This window comes from Rhopalosiphum maidis, chromosome 1, assembly GCF_003676215.2.
Source record: "Rhopalosiphum maidis isolate BTI-1 chromosome 1, ASM367621v3, whole genome shotgun sequence".
NCBI lineage: Eukaryota > Metazoa > Arthropoda > Insecta > Hemiptera > Aphididae > Rhopalosiphum > Rhopalosiphum maidis.
In genome coordinates, this window is record NC_040877.1 from 4,656,734 (window position 1) to 4,676,200 (window position 19,467).

Genomic DNA, 19,467 nt, shown 5'->3' on the forward strand with positions numbered 1-19,467 from the left:
GGCCAAACTGACCCTTTGCAAGCGATGACCCCTTCCCTTTTTACACACATATTTAGCTTTAGAATGATATAAAAAAAAGGTTTACACCACAGCTTCTTCATTTTACAAAATTCTATTTCGTATTGGCTTTGCAAAATAATACTTATATAGCTATATAAAATCTACATAATATTATAATATATGAATAATACGTTTTAATTAATATAACTTAAGTTTTTTCTTTTTTTATGTGTTTTATTCATAAATATAAAAATAATATGATTAAAAAAATACCAATAGCTCTGAATATTTTTGTTCTAGAACAGTTTGTTCAGGTGAGCCCTAGTCACGAAGCACACAAATGATATGACGTGAAAACCAATGTATAACCAAATCATGGAATAAATATGTGGTATCAAATTAGTTACTTTAAATTCATATTTATCCAAAACTTCACTGCCGTCCATCAAACACGGTACATCTGGATCTTCGCTACATGCTAAAATCATTATGTATAATATATTAAAAATTATGCGCGTATAACCATCAACAATGTAAAATAATCATATTTTAGACGCATTATTATTTACCAATGTAAGTCACATTTTGCCAATGAAGGATAGTAAGCGCTTCAAATCCAAGTTCAAACCAAGATATCTTAACTACCCAATGTAGAAACCATGGTACACTCCTAGAAATTATTATTTTTATAAAATCATAGAACATGCATTTTAAAAATGTTAATAAAATATGTCTTTCATCTTGTAATTAATAAGACTATATTACACAACGCTAAATTATGTCTATATTATATCTTAAAAATAATTAAGTTAATATTGTAATACCAGCTTGATTAAAAATCTATTGCTGTTTTTTTATAATGTAACTAATTCAAAACATAGATATCAGAAAGTATTTAAAAATGTTAAATTAAATTATCTTTAAAATCTTATTATATAGACCTGAGGTTCACAAATATTCCGGATAACATCATTATAACATTGTCAAACGGCTGGACAAATGTTAACGCCAGTGACAAGGACCCAAAAATGTTGTTGAACATGTAACCTATATATATATATATATAAAATGAATAAATATGGTGATTAAATCCAATGTAGTCAAGTGACTCTACTAATATAATTATATGTTAGTCAAAAAACATGTATTTTACTAAATGCTTAACAAATAATCAAAGAATTTAATTTTTATGAAATTTTACTACCTACCTAGGCATTTAATTAAATTGCAATTTAGTTATTATTTCAAGACCGACAAATAATAAAAACTAAACTTTTTTTATTTTAAAAATTTAATTATATTTAATTATTGATTATTTATTGCTATTTTATACAAAAAATAAAACTATATATTATTTATTAAAATGTAAAATATGTAAGTATCTATATGAAATATTTTTAATTTAATGTGCTTAGGTACTATTGTTTTAAAATTTAAATTATAAATAAATATAGGTAATTACTAATTAGGTATGATATTACGAGTATAAAAAATGAATAAAAAAGTTATATTGTAATTACATGCAATTTTTTGTTAATTTTTCATTATTACCTGTTTTTACATGTAATGTAAAAAATATATGTTTGATGGCATTTAATAAAATATTTAACATTTTTTTTTAAACAAAAACATCGACAGTTTTCTCCAAATTTGTTTAAACTTATATTTAAATAATACATAATTTGTTTTTATATAGAATAGCATTAAATAATTTATAAGAAAATATAGTTAAATTTTTTAAATAATTATACAAAATATTTCATTTTTATTATTTGCCTGACTTAAAATAAGCATTTAACTAAATGTCTAGATGGATAGTAAAATTCCTGATTTGACTATATGCCTTCAACATACATAAATATACATGTGCGAGTATGTGAGTGCATTTGTGCATATGGTACATCATTTTATATTTATGACATTATGGCATACATAGAGAGTAAAGTTATCAATATATGTTATATATATACTATACGTGAATACGGACCACAAGAAGTGGATACGGCCATTACCAGAATCGTGATGATTACCGTGAGAAAATATCCATACAGATCAGTTTGCATACCGGCCATACAGTAAACGATTGTCGTGTACACCGTGGGCTCAATGATCAACGTGGGGATCTGCACGTGGGGGCCATTGGACAGGACAAAAAAAAAATGCAAAGAAAAATGAACTAGCCATAATAATAATACATAATATAATAATTAGTATGTATAAATTATACGTTGTAATATTGTCGTCACTGCACGTTATCTGTTCGATCAACGTACCTATAATAAAACGGTTGGTGGACAAGATACTTACGAAGGACAGTATGTTAGCAATGTAGAAGGTTGGGGCATCGTAAAGGCCTGAAGTGTATTCTCTCCTGAATAGGGGAAGTTGTGTGGGCAGTTGATTCATCACCGAATACATAGGCGTAAAGAAGTTCTCTGTGATCAGCATAAAAAATACACCCTGGACCGACTGTATGCCGACTTGGGTCTGTTGCACTGTACCTAAGTAACACAAACCGACCATGACCGCTATTGCCTGTAAAGAACAAAATTGTCAAATATCAAAATCATTTTACGTTTCTAGCTCTACATGTCATTATAAGAATTATTAATTTTTTATAATTATGTTGGTTGTGTTTGTTACATGGTACCCATTCAATAGTGAGTTATTTTATAGTATTAGTAAAAATAAGATTACTAAGTTCTATGTTATTTGAAAAAAAATGTACCTAAGTAGTAAAACCAATGGCTAAATGTAATGGTCGTGTGAAATTTTTTTTCCAATGAAGCAATTACTTCAATTGTGGGTACTTAAATAAGTACCCACCCACCAATTTCTTCTCACATTTTAAACAATTTCTCAATAATATAATGTGGGGTATCTAATATTTACTTAGCTATAGGTATGTCGTTAGATGTGACTATGAGAATATAAATTATTGACTAGTTTAGCCGTCTAGGTCCTGGAAATTGGAGTCATTGAGATACCCATTCCTATTTTTGCATAAGTCAGCTGTTTCAAAAAATAGCTATTCATGTCGCCACTGGCTGAATGACCAGTTAAAATGTACAAAGCTTATAATTTATATATCACTTTATGGTTTGAATATTTTAAATTCAATAAAGACCAGACAAAAAATTGTATTTTCTAAATTACCTACCTATAAAATATATATATTATTTACAATTACCTGAAATAATATTATAATTATAAATAGAAATAAAATAACAATATTCACGGTAAGAAACTTCATTCATGATGAGCCACATGAGATAAAAAAATATATAAAAAGGAAGTAAAATAGGTATGCAATAGGAATCGAATGTATCTCGTCATTTATGATATATTAAATAATATTTAATATTTAAATATTATATATTTTATATTGATAATAGATGTGTAAAACTTTAATTCATTAATATACCATTTTATATAATGAAAACTATTTAAATTGTTGTTAAACAAGGTTATCAAATAATTGTTTTAATGATAACATTAAAATTATTTTAACAAAATCTTCGTATTTTTTTTATTATTATTATTATTATTACTTTGTTTATCCCAATTATTTAAAAAGTACTAAAAATTTTCAATTTTAACGTCTCAAAAGTATAATCTTTATCCAATTTTCTAAAAAAAAAAATCTTTATCGAAGTTGATAATCAATACAATTTATAAAATTGATAAATTCATCGATCCGTTCATAATCTAAAATAACAATAATCGTTAAAATATAGTTTCATTTTAGTTAAATAAAAACCTATTTAAAATTATTTTAATTAGGTATAATTATATACCTATGAAGAATAGATATAAAATAGAATTTATTATTTAAATTATAATATTTTTCTTTCAATGAATAAAAAATAAAGATCTACGTTTAACGAAATAAACTTTGGTGTAACTTTTAAGTGTTCAAAAATAACTAATTCATATAATGTATAGGTACATTTTTTTAAACTAATTATTGTTTTAATAAACAAATAAACAAATGCCAAGGCGTTGCTGTAATGACACATGCGTATATACATGACGAAGCTAGGGTTGTACTTATATGATTATATTCCACAATCCACAATTTTTTGTACCGAAACGATTGTTATTAATTATTACTGTATATATTATATAATCAGATATACGCATATACAATTATTTGTAAAATGCGAAAATGATTGCCTTTTTTTAAACGTCGGTGCAATAACGAAACATATATAATATATAGAGAGAAAGATTTAGTGAAATCGAGGAAAATTATACGACGCGTGTTTCCCACGCTTTACGTACTTATAATATATTGGTAATATATATTGTGTTATATATAAAATACCTATTTATAATATTACGTGTGTTTATGTGTGTGTGTGTGTGTGTGTGTGTGTGTGTGTGTACGGTAACGACCAAGGCGGCACATTATATCGTCTGTCAGAAGGCACGCCGTCACGCAGCCACGTCTTACGAAAGAAAAAAACAGAAATGATAAACAAACGAGTACGTCTCCAACACGTGAACTATAACGCGAGCGCCTAGACGAACGCGCGCGTGCTAGGCACACGTGGGAGATTATACATAATAATAAAACAGACACGTTCGTTTTATACATAATAAAATAATAATATAGTAGAAATCGTTTATAATAATGTTTAAGGGGCCATGAAAATAGGTCCGAAATTAAAAAAAAACAATTTATTATTTTTATTTGTAACTTTATAAAAAATATTAATATGTCCTTATCCTTATCTTGAAATATTTTATTGCCATAAACCGTCGATAATATGGGACAAATATTGCGTGGTTAACAATTTAACATATATATGCGATTTGTCTAAATTCACTAAAAATAGATATTTTTATATCCGTATGATCATTATAAGAATATCATAAGAGCCGATACAAATTAACATAATAATATAACACAAAATAGGAGTTTTGCTGGGACCTTTAATTTTAGGTCATTAAATCAAAAATCTTAATACAACTGTTATACTTAATAATAAACGATTTGTACAGTATATTAAAATATAATGAAGTATAAAATATGGTGTAACTACTAACTATTGATGTTCATAAAAAATATGTTCTTATTTTATGAAGACGCCCCCGCCACCGCGATACATAAGTGGCGGCATGTCATCGGGATCACTGATGTGATAATCGTCGCATGCGCTCTGTGATGCTGGACAGCGCCGAAAATAGCGTATTATACAGTGTAAAAGTACGCACGTAGACCCGGGATATGATGGTTTATTATTTTTTTGTATCTTATTCCTCTTAGTCTATAAGGAGTGATCCACTTAGCAAAGACACTAATTATATCAAAAAACACGAATATTTTTGAAATATTTCTTTTATTAAATATTACCCTTTGAATGACTACATATATTTTTAATTTCAAATTCTGAAGCAAAAAAAAATGTATTGATTATAAGTATTTTAATTTTAGATGATCAGAAGAGTGAATAAATATTTTGCAACGTACTCCTGATCCACCATAGACGTAATATAGATGGACTACGCGATCCTACTCGCTCACCACCAATAAATTCAGCCATAATAATATGATCGGAGTAGGTAAAATATCATGAAAAAAACATATATTATTGGGATTTAAAAAAAAAGATAAGATTTGTAAAATGTAAATATACCTTAATAGAATGATGTAGAGATGTAGAGATAAACATTTTTCCATGATTATTTACCTTCTATGTAAGTTTATTATTACTGACATGATAAGGGCTAAATGCGCAGTCCATCTATAGTATGTATATATGATCCACCCACCCACCCCGTATATCATACAATTTTTAAATTAAAATATCATATCTCATAAGCTATACTCGTCCAAAATTTAATTTATATGCATTGAAGTACTCAAAAAAATATTATGCTTTAGAATAAGAAACATATACATTGTCAATAAGAAAGTAAAAATTAAAAACGATAACAACGAAAAAATTGTAAAAATATTTATTTTTTTAGAAATATATTGTTTTTTAATGGCGTAATAATAAATATTTTTAAAATCGGTTATTCTTTTTGAAATATGAGTGTCTTATGTTAAATAGATCACCCGATATGTCTAGTGTATGACTACAATGTATTGCCCTAAATAATTATATTATATATACTTCACGCACAGGCGCACGTATGTACCATTTATGTTTAATGTGAATAGATATTATAGGTATAATATACCTGGTATGTACATGTCTTATGTGGTCGCGTAAACATTCTTAAGCTCAATAATGTAGTATACTTTACTATTATATGCCGACAAGACGAAAATAAAGATAAGTATACTGAATATTACTATATCAACACACTTTCTAAATAATTTTCGAGATTTTGGATTGAACTATTATAACTACGGAGCATCAGTAGTGACTCAAGGGTTTGATAATGAAAGGCCAAAAACATCAAACAATTGTTTTTTTTTTTTTTTGATATTTTATGATAAGTATTATATACCTGTCTTATCAAAATATATTCATATGCTTCAAAATCAGTGCTACAGATAACCACATTAACCATTAGTCATACTATTTATTAATTACTTCATAGTAACCAGAGCATATTTTAACATGTAAAGTAAGTGGCATGCGTGCCACCTTGTGGTTAATGAATGTGCCTTGTACCCCATGCGATCATGCCCCAAATCCTGGGGCACATAATTATTATTTTTTTTTCCTTATGGCTAATAGTACTAACTAGTAAATATTCTTAAAATATGCTCTGGTTGTAACAATTGTAAAATGTAAAAATATATGTACATATAACAAATTATAAGCTTTCGAGTTTATAGCATATATCAAACTAAAAAGATAAGCCTAATTCATTAGAAGTTGGAAAAAAATGTTGTAATTTTGTTATAGCTTTTTCTTTCATATTTTATTATTTTATTAGTATTTAATCATTTAAATGTATTATCGTCGAAATTTGAAATTTTCAAGGTGGGTCATGAATAGATCAATTTTAAATTGTGTGAAGGTTTGGTTTGTTATCATGAAAACATTTATAATATAATAATTAATTAAAAAAGTTAATACCTATGTTGATTGTTAAAATAATAATGTATCATTATAATACAAAATAAAATATTTTAGTGGTCGCTTTTTATCTCTTATAAAATTACCTTGGTAAAATGATGCACAGCTACAAGTATTGAAACAATATTACTCTGAACACGACAGTCATTAAACATATTAACAATATGAAATCAACCAAATTAGAATTATAAATAGAGAACCTGAGAGTCCTTATTGGAATACCACGTACGTACTACGTACTGGCGTACTATATGAAAATATAAGATACCTTATAACGATGTCGAGTAAACTTATATAATATTATATTATATACTCTAATAATATAAGCATATATTATATTCAATCCAATTATATTTTTATAGTTATTAGATATTTTGTAGATATCTACCTGTTCTCTTTTTTTTTGGAATTTTAGGGGCATAGCTCCCTGCCCATCACTCTTAAAGCTAGCACTGCGTTGCATAAATAATTCAATAGGTATTAAAATACATTATTTTTAAAAGAAAAAACAAACAAATATTCACAGAAGATTAATTAGTAAAGACTGACGTGTTGAAAAATAACCTAAGTTAGATTATTAAGATATACATTATAAAATATGCTTATTTTCATTTATTTTTATGAAGTTTGTTTAATATTAAAATTAAATATCTTTAATCAAATGTTATGTTTTTATTCCTATAATTAGATAATTTAAATATCAAACACTAACGTCTATGACGAATTGCGGTACCTAGTTTTTACGATTTTGTTATTGATATTTTATTGTTCAATTAAAAATAATTATAAATAAATATTAAATCTATTCAAAATGAATTAATTTAAATCTAATATTTCATAATTTTACTAGCACTTCTCGTTAAAAATTTTATAAAAAAAATGTGGAAAGCTTGTAGTTTCGATAAATGCGTAATAAATCTATTAATCTATTAATCTATCGATAAAAAAATTTTAAAATATCAAGGTAAACAGTTTTCTAAACTTTTAATACCATTTCAGTCCTATATGACTTGTATATTAATCTATGTATATCTATATAGTAGACACTTTAAATAGTATTTAGAATTTAGATACTTCTATTCATTTCTCCGTAATCAATATAGATTCAAAATAAGAGGCATTTTTAAAAAAAAAAAAAGAAATTAATGTCATTTAACATAGATGATATTCTTGACACTTAGAAAATCGTGTTCAACTGTTTATTGCAATAATCGTCATTCAAATAAAAAATATATTATATTTTCAAAATATATTGTTAAGTAGTTAGGTGCTCGCGATACACTTGCCTACAAGTTACAACTGAACATAATATAATATATTAGAATTACGTATCAGATACTCACGACTTTTTGCAAAAACCTGTGAATGTCAATGGTGGGGTTACGAACTTTCTCCAGAAGATATCTTCCCGTCAGATGGTACAGTTTCACCGGCCAAAACGGCGATAAGCTATAAATTATTACAATAAGGAAAAGTATTAAATACTCATATAAGTATAATATAACATTTTATACTATACGGGTGGATCCATTTAACATAATACACTTGTTATTTTAGAAAACACAACACGAATGTTTTTAAAAAATATTTCTTTTACACAATTTTAAATAATTGTAAAACAACATTTTTGAAGAAAAAAATATTTCTTACTATTTTTTACTCTTCAAATCATGACGTACATTTTTAATTTCTTATTCTAAAGCAAAATATTACTCAAAGTATTTCAATTTATAAAAATTCAATTTCGAATAAGTAATTTATTAGTTATCATAGACACAAATAGGGGGAAGCTTAGGAGGTATTAGCACCCCTAATTTTAAAAGTAGCGCCTTCAAATGTTTTTTTTTTATACTATTACAATTAGTAGCTATTAATTTTTAGGCAAATTGCCTAATTTAGGCAAATTGCGCCTATGTTAGTTATAAGTAAGTATTTAAAGTTATAATTATTACACTACTCAGTTAAACTTCGATTTTTATAAATAGAAGTACTTCAACAAATAATCTGCTTTGGAATAAGGAATTAAAAATGCATGTTTTAATTAAGAAAATTAAAATATAATAATAATAAAAATTAAAAAAAGTAAATAATATTAAAATGTAGTTTTGTTTATTTATTTTCAAAAAAAATTTATAGCTTTAAAAATAATGAGTGTCTTGTGTAAAAATGGATCACGCGGTATAAGCATAATACCCATTAACACAACTATTACAACATAGGCAACACGAAAATAATATAATCGTTGTCAGAAACGTGTCTCTGTATTTAGTCATAAAGACAACAATAATAGCTGTATATAGGAGGTATCAGTATTGTTGTTATTGTCGTTGACGCGACTTGCTAACTATGAGGCTGTAATATGCTTATGTTTATTTAGGCCCTTAACCATATGGTAATCTGATTTCGTACACTATAACATGGTAGATACCTAACCTACTTATTATAATACATGTATGAAGTAAACATTATTATTAGAGGTTTCTTCTTCGCGTACACGATATTGTTTTACATATTAAAAATTTAAACATTTTAAATATATCTCGTTTGAATTATACATTTTACTTTTTACTGCAAAAAAATATATGCATATTTTTTATCTTGTTGTCTGAAACAATACGCACGTTTTTCTTTTGTTTTTTCTTATTATCACAAAATTACTTCAAATTTTATTTCAATGTTCACATCTACTGCGACATATTCTTATTTCTTTCATTATACGACATCTAATTCAGTCACTACGTCATATGATATTGATATTATGAAAATCTTGCTAAGTAGCTTGGTATTGTTAGGTTCAAATGATTCGCGTATGGTAAAAGATTACACTTAATTGCAGTCATATTATGTCCCAAATGCACCGTAACCTATATTCATGTAGGACAATTACCCTTTATATTGAGTTTGGGTAGTTATATATTCCTATAAAAGTAAGATTTAGGCTAGGCCACTAGGGCCCTATAAAAACTGTTAATGGGTGAATTCAGAGTATTATTCGTCCTGCATATATTTATCTATTACGGTGCTACTGAATATATAAAAATGATCACATCAGCATGACTTAAAATATCATATTATCAATATTTTATAGTTTCTACAAAATGTAATTAATCAAATTAAAATATTGTAAAAACTTTTAAAATAAAATGGATCAAAAATAAAGATAACTGTTGATATAAAACTTGACTAACCGTAAAAATCTTAGAAAAGGAAAAATAAAAATTATCAAAATCTTTCAGCCTAAAAATTCAATTTTAAATTACATTAAAATATTTATTATTACTTTTATAACTAAATAATGTAGATGTATCTGATAATTAAAAGTTAAACGCATAACTTCTTAATATAATTAGCATTTGAAATTACTTGTAATTAATTATCTTAATACATAAAATTACTTAGTAATAGCAAATATACAACTCACTGATTTCGAAGTACAGATAAACTTGAGGTATCCTGAAATTTAAAAATTGTGTACGGCTTAAAATATTGCTTAACCAAGCATAAATTTAAAAACAATGTACATCCTTTATAGTTAATACTCAATAACAACAGTAATAATACTTACATAGTATATTTCGTTCGAAATAGCATTTTTTACTATTTCTGCGTGTTTACTAGCTGCAAATTCATCACAAATTGAATTTACAGATTTGTTACTATCTGATAATATTTTCATAATAAAATCCGCTGAGTTATAATTATCGGGACAGCGATAACCAACACTGTATAGTATAAAAAATAATTAACATTTATTCAATGATCTTGAAAATATAATTTACATTTTATAGTGAATTCATTAAAATTTATTTATACAGCAAAAGTGTTGCAATAAATATTGAATTAAAAAATAATTTTATTTTTTATAAAATTTATAAAAACGCGGACGATCACCTAATAAAAAAATAATAACTTGGACTTTGTAGAGAAAGAGGACTAGAGAAATACCACGAAGAAGTCGGATAAACAATGTTGATGGAATTGAAATGCGATGTTTCAAAAAAATAGGACAGTGCAATATACCGTATTATAGATTCTCAATTGTTAATATTATTACACTATAAAACTGGAATTGATGTTAGACTGATGTTGGAATTTATTTGGAACAATGGTTTAAATTTTAAAGTTCAAACATTGATTACCCAAGTGCTATATACAAAAACAGTGTTATCTACATCACAAAAAATTTGAATTCATAAACATCCTATGGTCGATATTCTAACATCCTATTATTGGGAATAATTATAATTGAGATTCACAAATAACTTTACCTCTCAAAAAACGAAATAGCCTTATTTGGCGGTCCCGAATAGGCAATTCTTCCATCAGCTACTAATATCAACTGATTGAATACATTTAAAAGCTCTGTACTAGGCTGGTGAATTATACAGACAACTGTTTTTCCTCCGTCAGACACTAATCGTTGCATAATTTTAATAACTTTTTGAGCACTGTATGAATCCAACCCTAAAAAAAATTATTCATATAATCATATTATATCACTGAGAAATGGAAAACAAATAAAATAAACATTATAATATTATGTTTGTTGTTATTTTTCAAAAAGATTTAAAATAATTTCTCAATATGTATCAACAACTATTTATGCATAAATTATACATAATATGTATCTAATAATTATCTTTTTCTGTTTTTTGAACTGAAATTTTTATGCCAAACTGACCATACTATTTTTTTATGATATTTTTGGATTTATCAAACATATAAATATTTTATCGATATTTTATTTGAATTTTACAAACCTATACAGTATACACTATATTCATACTACAAATATAATATGTGCAACTTATAGATAGGTATATATGCATAAAGAAAATGCTGACAGGTACCTATGTATAGTTTATGAAAATTATATGTGTAAAATTATGACTAGATATTTTTTTTCCAACTAACACAATAAATCACGTTTCTTCAAACAATTAAAAAATATGTACACTACTTTTTTTTCTTATGAAATAAACATGGTTTTTGTAAAAAAATGAAAATCATAGAATTAAATCTATACTATTCCGCATTTGTAATAATTCATAACTATAGTTAGTTAAGTTGAGAAAACGTGGTCGCAACACCAAATAAGTTTACCCTACATACCTTAACTTATAAATTGTTATTTAATAGGTATGTACGAGTATGATCATAAGTGTAGTACTTAACTCGAATATATTTATAATAAATATTGAAATTGTAGTATACGAAACAGTTATCGAAGTATACAGCGTGTCCCGCGAGGATTTACCCATTGCGATATCTCCTGAAATAATGGAGATATCATAATTCTGGTTTTTTAATCAGATTCCCAAGAACAAGAATTACAAATATTTCATGTTTTAATTTATTTTTATGTTTTGGTGAAAAAGTTAAAAAATGTATTTTTTTATTTAATTATTTAAAAAAAAATTGAAGATAGCCATTTTGTAGAGTTTTTTTTCTGAAAATATTAATGTCTTAACATTTTAATTTCATCATTTTCCTGATTTTTAATATTTTTTCTAGTTTCGAATAAACTGCAAAATTATTATTATATAAATGTCTTGCCAAAAAATGGGACAAGATAATAATATCAAAACATTAAATTAGGTATTTAAATTGTGGACTATGCCATACTCAAATTACCAACAAGCCATAAAATATTAACTATTACGTATTTATACGTTAGCGGACAAAACACATTTTTTTACTAAATTCAAAGTAAACAAAATACATTTGTTTTACAAATGATACATATTGATATTTTGTACAATAATTATTAACTTTATTGAAAAAAATTTAACAATGTTAAAGAAATAAAATATGACATTTATTGCGAGCCACACTGAAACCCGTTCGCCAGCCGTACGAGCACGCGGGCCACATGTTTGATACAATGATACCACTATGGCATTATCGTATTAAATAATTCGCAGTTTTTTCGAAACTAGAAAAAATATTAAAAATCAGGAAATTGATAAAATTAAAATGCTAAAACGTCAATATTTTCAGAAAAAAAAATTCTACAAAATGGTTATCTTCAATTTTTTTTAAAATAATTAAATAAAAAAATACATATTTTAACTTTTTTACCAAAACATAAAAATAAATTAAAACATGAAATATTTGTAGTTCTTGTCGTCCCTGTGAATCTTATTAAAAAACCAGAATTATGATATCTCCATTATTTCAGGAGATATTGCAATGGGTAAATACTCGAGGGACGCCCTATTTACAGTACTATTTATTGTGGTTGTAATTTTCATCTCTACCAAGCATGGTTTAAGAAATTGCAAAATGTAGACTCGCTAATCATTATATTTACGGAGACAATAACGATAAAAAATTTTTTAATTATATTTTTGTTTTTTATTTCTTACAACCCGAGAAAGTTGAGTATTCTTTTGCTTTTGATTTTATTTAATTTGGCTTAAATACCATCTAATTTTAAGATAATCCAATTTTGCGATTATGTAACAGAAACTCACATGCAAGAAATATCCCCTCCTCTGTGGGCATTTTAATCAGAAATTTTAGCAAATAATAAATATAAATCTCTCCATTCCAAATTTAACTCTAAGATTTTCTTCTTCTTTAAGCTTTAAAGGCCATTGAGACCCATGGCTACAAAATAAACTTCTTTCCATTTGTTCAAAACTGCTTCATTGATATTATCTATCCCAAAGTTAATTTAGTTCTTTTTGCTTTTGTATATTTATTTGGGTCTTCCAACCGGTATCTTTCCCTGAGTTATCCAGTTCATCACATAATTTGCTATTGATTCAGCCTTTAATACATGTCCAAGCCAACTCAGTGTATTGTGTCATTTTTTCGCTTCTATGTTTGGTTTTTCAAATAGTTCCTGTGGTTGTCAAAATCCATATCTATATAAATGTATAGCTGTTCTACAGGCTACACAGCGTTAAAGTTAACATATATGTATTTAAAATAATTGGTGTATTTTTTAATTTAATTTAAATATATATATATATATATATTCCATTATTTTTTTATATTTTATAATTACATAATACATTTTTATTTGATCGATGCATTTATTTATTTTTACATAATATCGTTGTAGTTGTCGCACTTAGTAGATACTATGTACCCTGCTATCAGTTTTATAGCAATATTTGTAAAATTTATATTTTATTTTGTCATAATTTACTATCTCCTATAAAATAGATTGGTACTGAACATCGTTACATCCTTTTTATCAAATTTAAACCATATTTCTTTGACGTCAAAAGTTTGTAAGTATATAACCATCGCATAAAGTGCACACTCATTATACCGGTTTTCATAATTTACGCCGCGCCTTACACATGTTTATCTTAATTTCGTAAGCAACAGTAATGCATCATTAGAAATCGATTTCACAATTTAAGGAACCCGTAATCAACATTTTATTAGTACACAGTTAATTTAAAATATTTAGATAACATTCAAGATTCAGGTTTATTTCAAATAATAAAAACTTATTGTAAACAATTTATATATGATATAAATATAACATATTATACCAGTAGCAGATTGGCGTAGACTTAATGATAATAGTGTATTTCTATTATAATTAATATTTATACTATAGAGTTTTTAATAACATGACACGATCGGGGGTATGGGACTCCCGTCCTATATAAAAGGAAAAAAACTGTTATTGACTAATATTTGAGAAGCTAATTTTCAAATGGTGGACTAAGACAACATATTTACAGGGCAAGAACCAAAAAAAATCGAATAGGTTTATTTATTTTATGATTATGTACTGTTTCTATTAATAAATTAATATTCTACAGTAATATAATTGTTTTATTTATTTAGATAATGATAATCTACTCTTATCTTTACTATTAATTTTAATGTATCCATGAAAAATTTAAAAACCATTAACTGAATTTGTTAATTGCTTACCTGTTGTGGGTTCATCACAGAATAAAAATGATGGGTCAGTAAGAAGCTCAGTTGCAAATGACACGATTTTTCTTTCACCGCCCGATAACATTATCTACAATATAAAATATAACAATAGGTATAATAAACAAACTTATGTCATCCTGTATTCCTGTTATAAACTTTCCATTTTAGTACCTTTCCATTTTCTCCACCCGTCCCAATTCTAGAATTCGCACATTGGCCAAGACCTAATTCTTCAATAACTGCCGATACACGAGCTTTCAAATTTTTGTCAGTTGTTCTTCTGTCTAGTTTCAATTTAGCCTAGAACAACGTGTTCTTAAATTAAAAATAACATAAAAAAAATCATTCGATAACTTACCATAAAATAAAGATGCTCTTTAACGGTTAAAACTCCACAGAATAAGTCTTGTTGATACATATATCCAAAATTGTGATTTTCAAAATTTCTAACAGAAAGACTTCCTATTTTCGCACTTCCTTCAAAATCCATTTGAGCTTTAAAAATATTTAACTTAATTATAATAAAAAAAATACACAATATGACTTAATGTATTTTGTTGCTTAATAATAAAAAAAATTACCTGGAAGTTTATTAGCTAGAGCAGCCATCAAAGTACTTTTACCGGCACCGCTAAAATGTTGTTGATTATAGTTTAATTTTAATTTTAATTAAGTATTAAACTAATATTAGTTCATACAAACCTTGGTCCCATGATAGCTACAAGCGAACACGGTGGTATATATCCTTCGACTTGGAAAATAAATAGAATTTGTTTATTATAAACATTAAAACACGAATTCATAATAATAAGTTATAATATATTATAGCATTAAATAGGTATATATTGTATATTATAAAGTGATGTTAACTATAGACTGTAATGTTGGATATTCAGAAGACTTAGATAGGTACTTTATGTATAGGTTTATACATTTATATTCCTTGTGAATAGATACATAGGTAGTAGGTACTATTAGAAGCCGAACTCATTGATACAAATATGCATAAACATTTCACATCAATAATATTTATTATATTGTGCAAGTATATAATACCGAAATAATTTAGTTAAAATAATCTAATTACTTAAAAGTAATAAATTTATAACCAATAAAATATTCTCAAGTATTGAATAAGTATATATTTAACTATTAATCACAGTTATAATAATAATCTACAATCTAAAAATAAATAGTAATAGTTATAGTTATAGGTATCAATAAAAAAAATAGTTGGTATATTTAAAAAAATTAAATTACCCTTTTTAAATATTACATTGCATTAAAACGACCATGCCTTGTTAATCATACTTACTGCTTATATTTAATAATTACCTAATTAATATTTAGGTAAAGAAAATGTATCTAATATATTTTAACGTTAATCGTTAATATTATTGTACTTAGTAACAAAAATAGTGGATGTGCCTCCTGCAACCTAGCTACCTAATATCTACTTATTAACTAATAAATGAAATTCAATACTTGTGGTATCTTTACGTAATACCATAACATCAAATAACATTTAGTTTCTGAAATTAAAAAAAATGAAATTTTTTTTTTAATTGATTTTACCACCTAGTATTTTTTAAAGCTTATTATTGAATATCTTTGTAATTTATTCTGTAAATTAAAATATTTATATATTATTTACCTAAGATAATAAAATTAAAATGTAATAACTCAGCATTTAAGAATACATTATTAAATCTTTTTGTATAGCGTGAATTATAAAAATATTAAATTTTTTCGTTGAGTTTTAATGTATTAGATTTCAATGATGTTTATTTATCTATTTAAGTAAAATGGGTTAAAATGTGTATAAAAAGTTTATAAACCAACAATTTACAGTGACGACTGAAGAACTGGGATTATACAGGTATGATGACATGGTGCAATAACATGCATAATAAATTAATAGGTACTAGTAGTGTTATAGTTGTTGTTTAATATTTTTAAGACTATTACATCATATAGGTAATTTATGATTTACTCAATACCTAAATAATTTAAATGAATTTCTAAAATAGAATGTTTTCTAAATGTGTAGATAATATATATCGAAATGTAGACTGTAGTAGATAATGATAAGGTTAATATATTTTAATCGTCTTAAATAACAATGGTAATATTTGAATAAATTTGAATTATAAAAAAAAAAAACATTTTTTTATGTATTTATTGAAAGGAACTGGAAATGGAACATTTCTTAGGAGCTGAGAATTATAAACAAATATTTTTCAAATTTGAAAATGCTCAAAAGGCAACTTTAGACTTGAAATAAAACTAAGAAAGTGCTATTACTACTACTTTATAGACTGTGGTAAATTCAAGAGTGGTTCCCACAAATAACGCCAATGCGAATGAATTTAAATAAAAGGAACTATTAAATAAGAAGTTTTCTTATATTTGCAATATATATTATTATATGGTAACTAGTACCTACCCAATAGAAGTATTAGGTACCTATACTATACAAATATTGTAATATTTAAACTTTAACGCAGGTATGTAAAATTGTAAACTGATTCTTACCTTTATTCAGCAACAATTTTCTAGTTGTGATACTTGAACGCAACCATCGGTCTTTTTTAATCATTGCGTGTACACTCAAATTTTCCCAATAGATCGGTAAACAGTTTTCATTGTTTTCGCTCTAAAATACCAATATCTGTAAGTCTAATGATTGCGCGTCATAAAAATAACATATAACATTTCAAAATTACCCCATTCTTTGTGCATAAATGAAGGGTAGTGTCGTGATCATCGGGCATGTTTGTGTTGAAAAATACAGTATACGTAGACGCCAAATCCATTGTTTATTAATATTACTTAAAACAAATAAATAGTAAATACTCTTTCACTACTAAGTACGGCTCTACCGGTTGAATTGTGTTTGAGCTCTGTCTATTTCACTGAAACTATAGAGTTCATACAAGCCATCATGTAGGTGTTCAGTGTGTGAAGCCAAACACAATTAAAAAGTATCAATTGCATTTCTGAATTATATAACAATATAGGTATATTATGTTGCTCAACAAAATAAAAATTTAAAAAAACGAGTAGATTAAGAGTAGAAAGTAAGCTAGTAGATAATTATAATTTGCTGTACAATATATGTTGAATGTATCTTCTCATTGATGTGTAAGTCACTGTAATGTATATTTGTATTTGTTAAATTTGAATTGAACAATAAATCATTGCATGTAAAAACAAATCAGAGCGAAGAGTTTAATATCCTAATTATATTGTGAAGTAAATTTTATGATGTACCTATTTTTGTTGATATCAAAAGTTATTTATTTTACACTTTTATTAATACGGTGGTAGATTTCAATAATTTTTTCCAAAAACATTGTATTCAAACAACCAAGTTTTATTTAAATGTTTATGAAAAAAAATTGTGCTAGTATATTTTTAGATTTTTTTGGCTTAGGTATAAACTATACGTCCAATGAGTTACCGCTATCTTGTATACAATTGTAAAGTCTAAACTATAAAAATTGAACATTTAAAAAATTTGTAAATTGTTAAAAGTAAGTGTTTTAAAAGAAATATTAAGGTAGGTAAGTATAATTAGGTAGGTTCTTATATAAGTTTAGTATAATTATTATTTATAAATATATGTTTGTTATTTTGTAAAAATTTCAGTTTTCCCTGATTATTTGAAAAGAACTACGAGAACGTAATGACTCACAAAGAACCAACTACATTTTATTAGTTACCAAAAACCACCCTCAAGATTAAAAATTGAAACATTTTTACTGCTAAAAAATAAACATACATAACTAGGTACTTAACTCACCATTACTTGTGAATGTTAAGATTGAATACTGTATACTTATAAATGTAAATTATAGTTGGAAATTGGAGTAGAATAACTTAGGAAGCACAATTCCCCCTCCCCAGACGTTTTATTCTATTTATTTCCTAGGAGATGGGGATACAAAGTGAATAATTTTGTTTTAAAGTTTCCAAAACTTAGTACAAAAAATGTGTTATCAACGCATTAAGTAGGATATATATGTACATTTAAATGCAATACATACATGATAGATATATTAGGCAAAATACCTAATTAGATAAATGTATTACACTTACACCAAAAGACTACAGGATTTAACTTGTGCAGATGTCTACACATTTATCTTTCGATTTGTAAAAGAAAACCACAAACTTGGTTGTTAATATAATGGTTATATTTTATTATTTTGAAACATATCATTGGTTTACGATAGTTTATTATAAAAATATATAATCCTTAGATAATACAATTTTAGGCAGGTAACCTATAAACTTACTAAATATTTATTATTTACCTATAATTTTAAAATTTAAAAATTCTACAGGTATATTAAGTATAATATGAACATTTTTATTTCATATAGGTAGGTACCACCGACCTATAGTACCCAGTTACTATAGAATTTAATTATGTTTCTTTAAAGTAAATTTTAAGCCATATTATTTATATAATAAATTAAAATGTTAAATGACTTAAATTTCATTATAT

At 25.7% G+C, this 19,467-nt stretch overlaps 1 protein-coding gene across 1 annotated transcript; it reads right to left on the reverse strand.

Moving 5' to 3' along the window:
- Nucleotides 1-226: 226 nt before the first annotated feature.
- LOC113548807 (protein scarlet-like) lies at nt 227-17,843 on the reverse strand. Its single transcript, XM_026949879.1, has 16 exons — nt 17,681-17,843; nt 17,490-17,610; nt 15,657-15,705; nt 15,536-15,585; nt 15,313-15,449; nt 15,126-15,254; nt 14,949-15,042; nt 11,312-11,507; nt 10,609-10,765; nt 10,465-10,496; nt 8,387-8,492; nt 2,308-2,535; nt 1,988-2,123; nt 942-1,047; nt 570-670; nt 227-478 (listed from the first exon to the last, which is right to left on the reverse strand). The coding sequence occupies exons 1-16, from the start codon at nt 17,768-17,770 to the stop codon at nt 297-299; spliced, it is 1,914 nt and encodes a 637-aa protein (XP_026805680.1). The 5' UTR covers nt 17,771-17,843; the 3' UTR covers nt 227-296.
- Nucleotides 17,844-19,467: the final 1,624 nt, after the last annotated feature.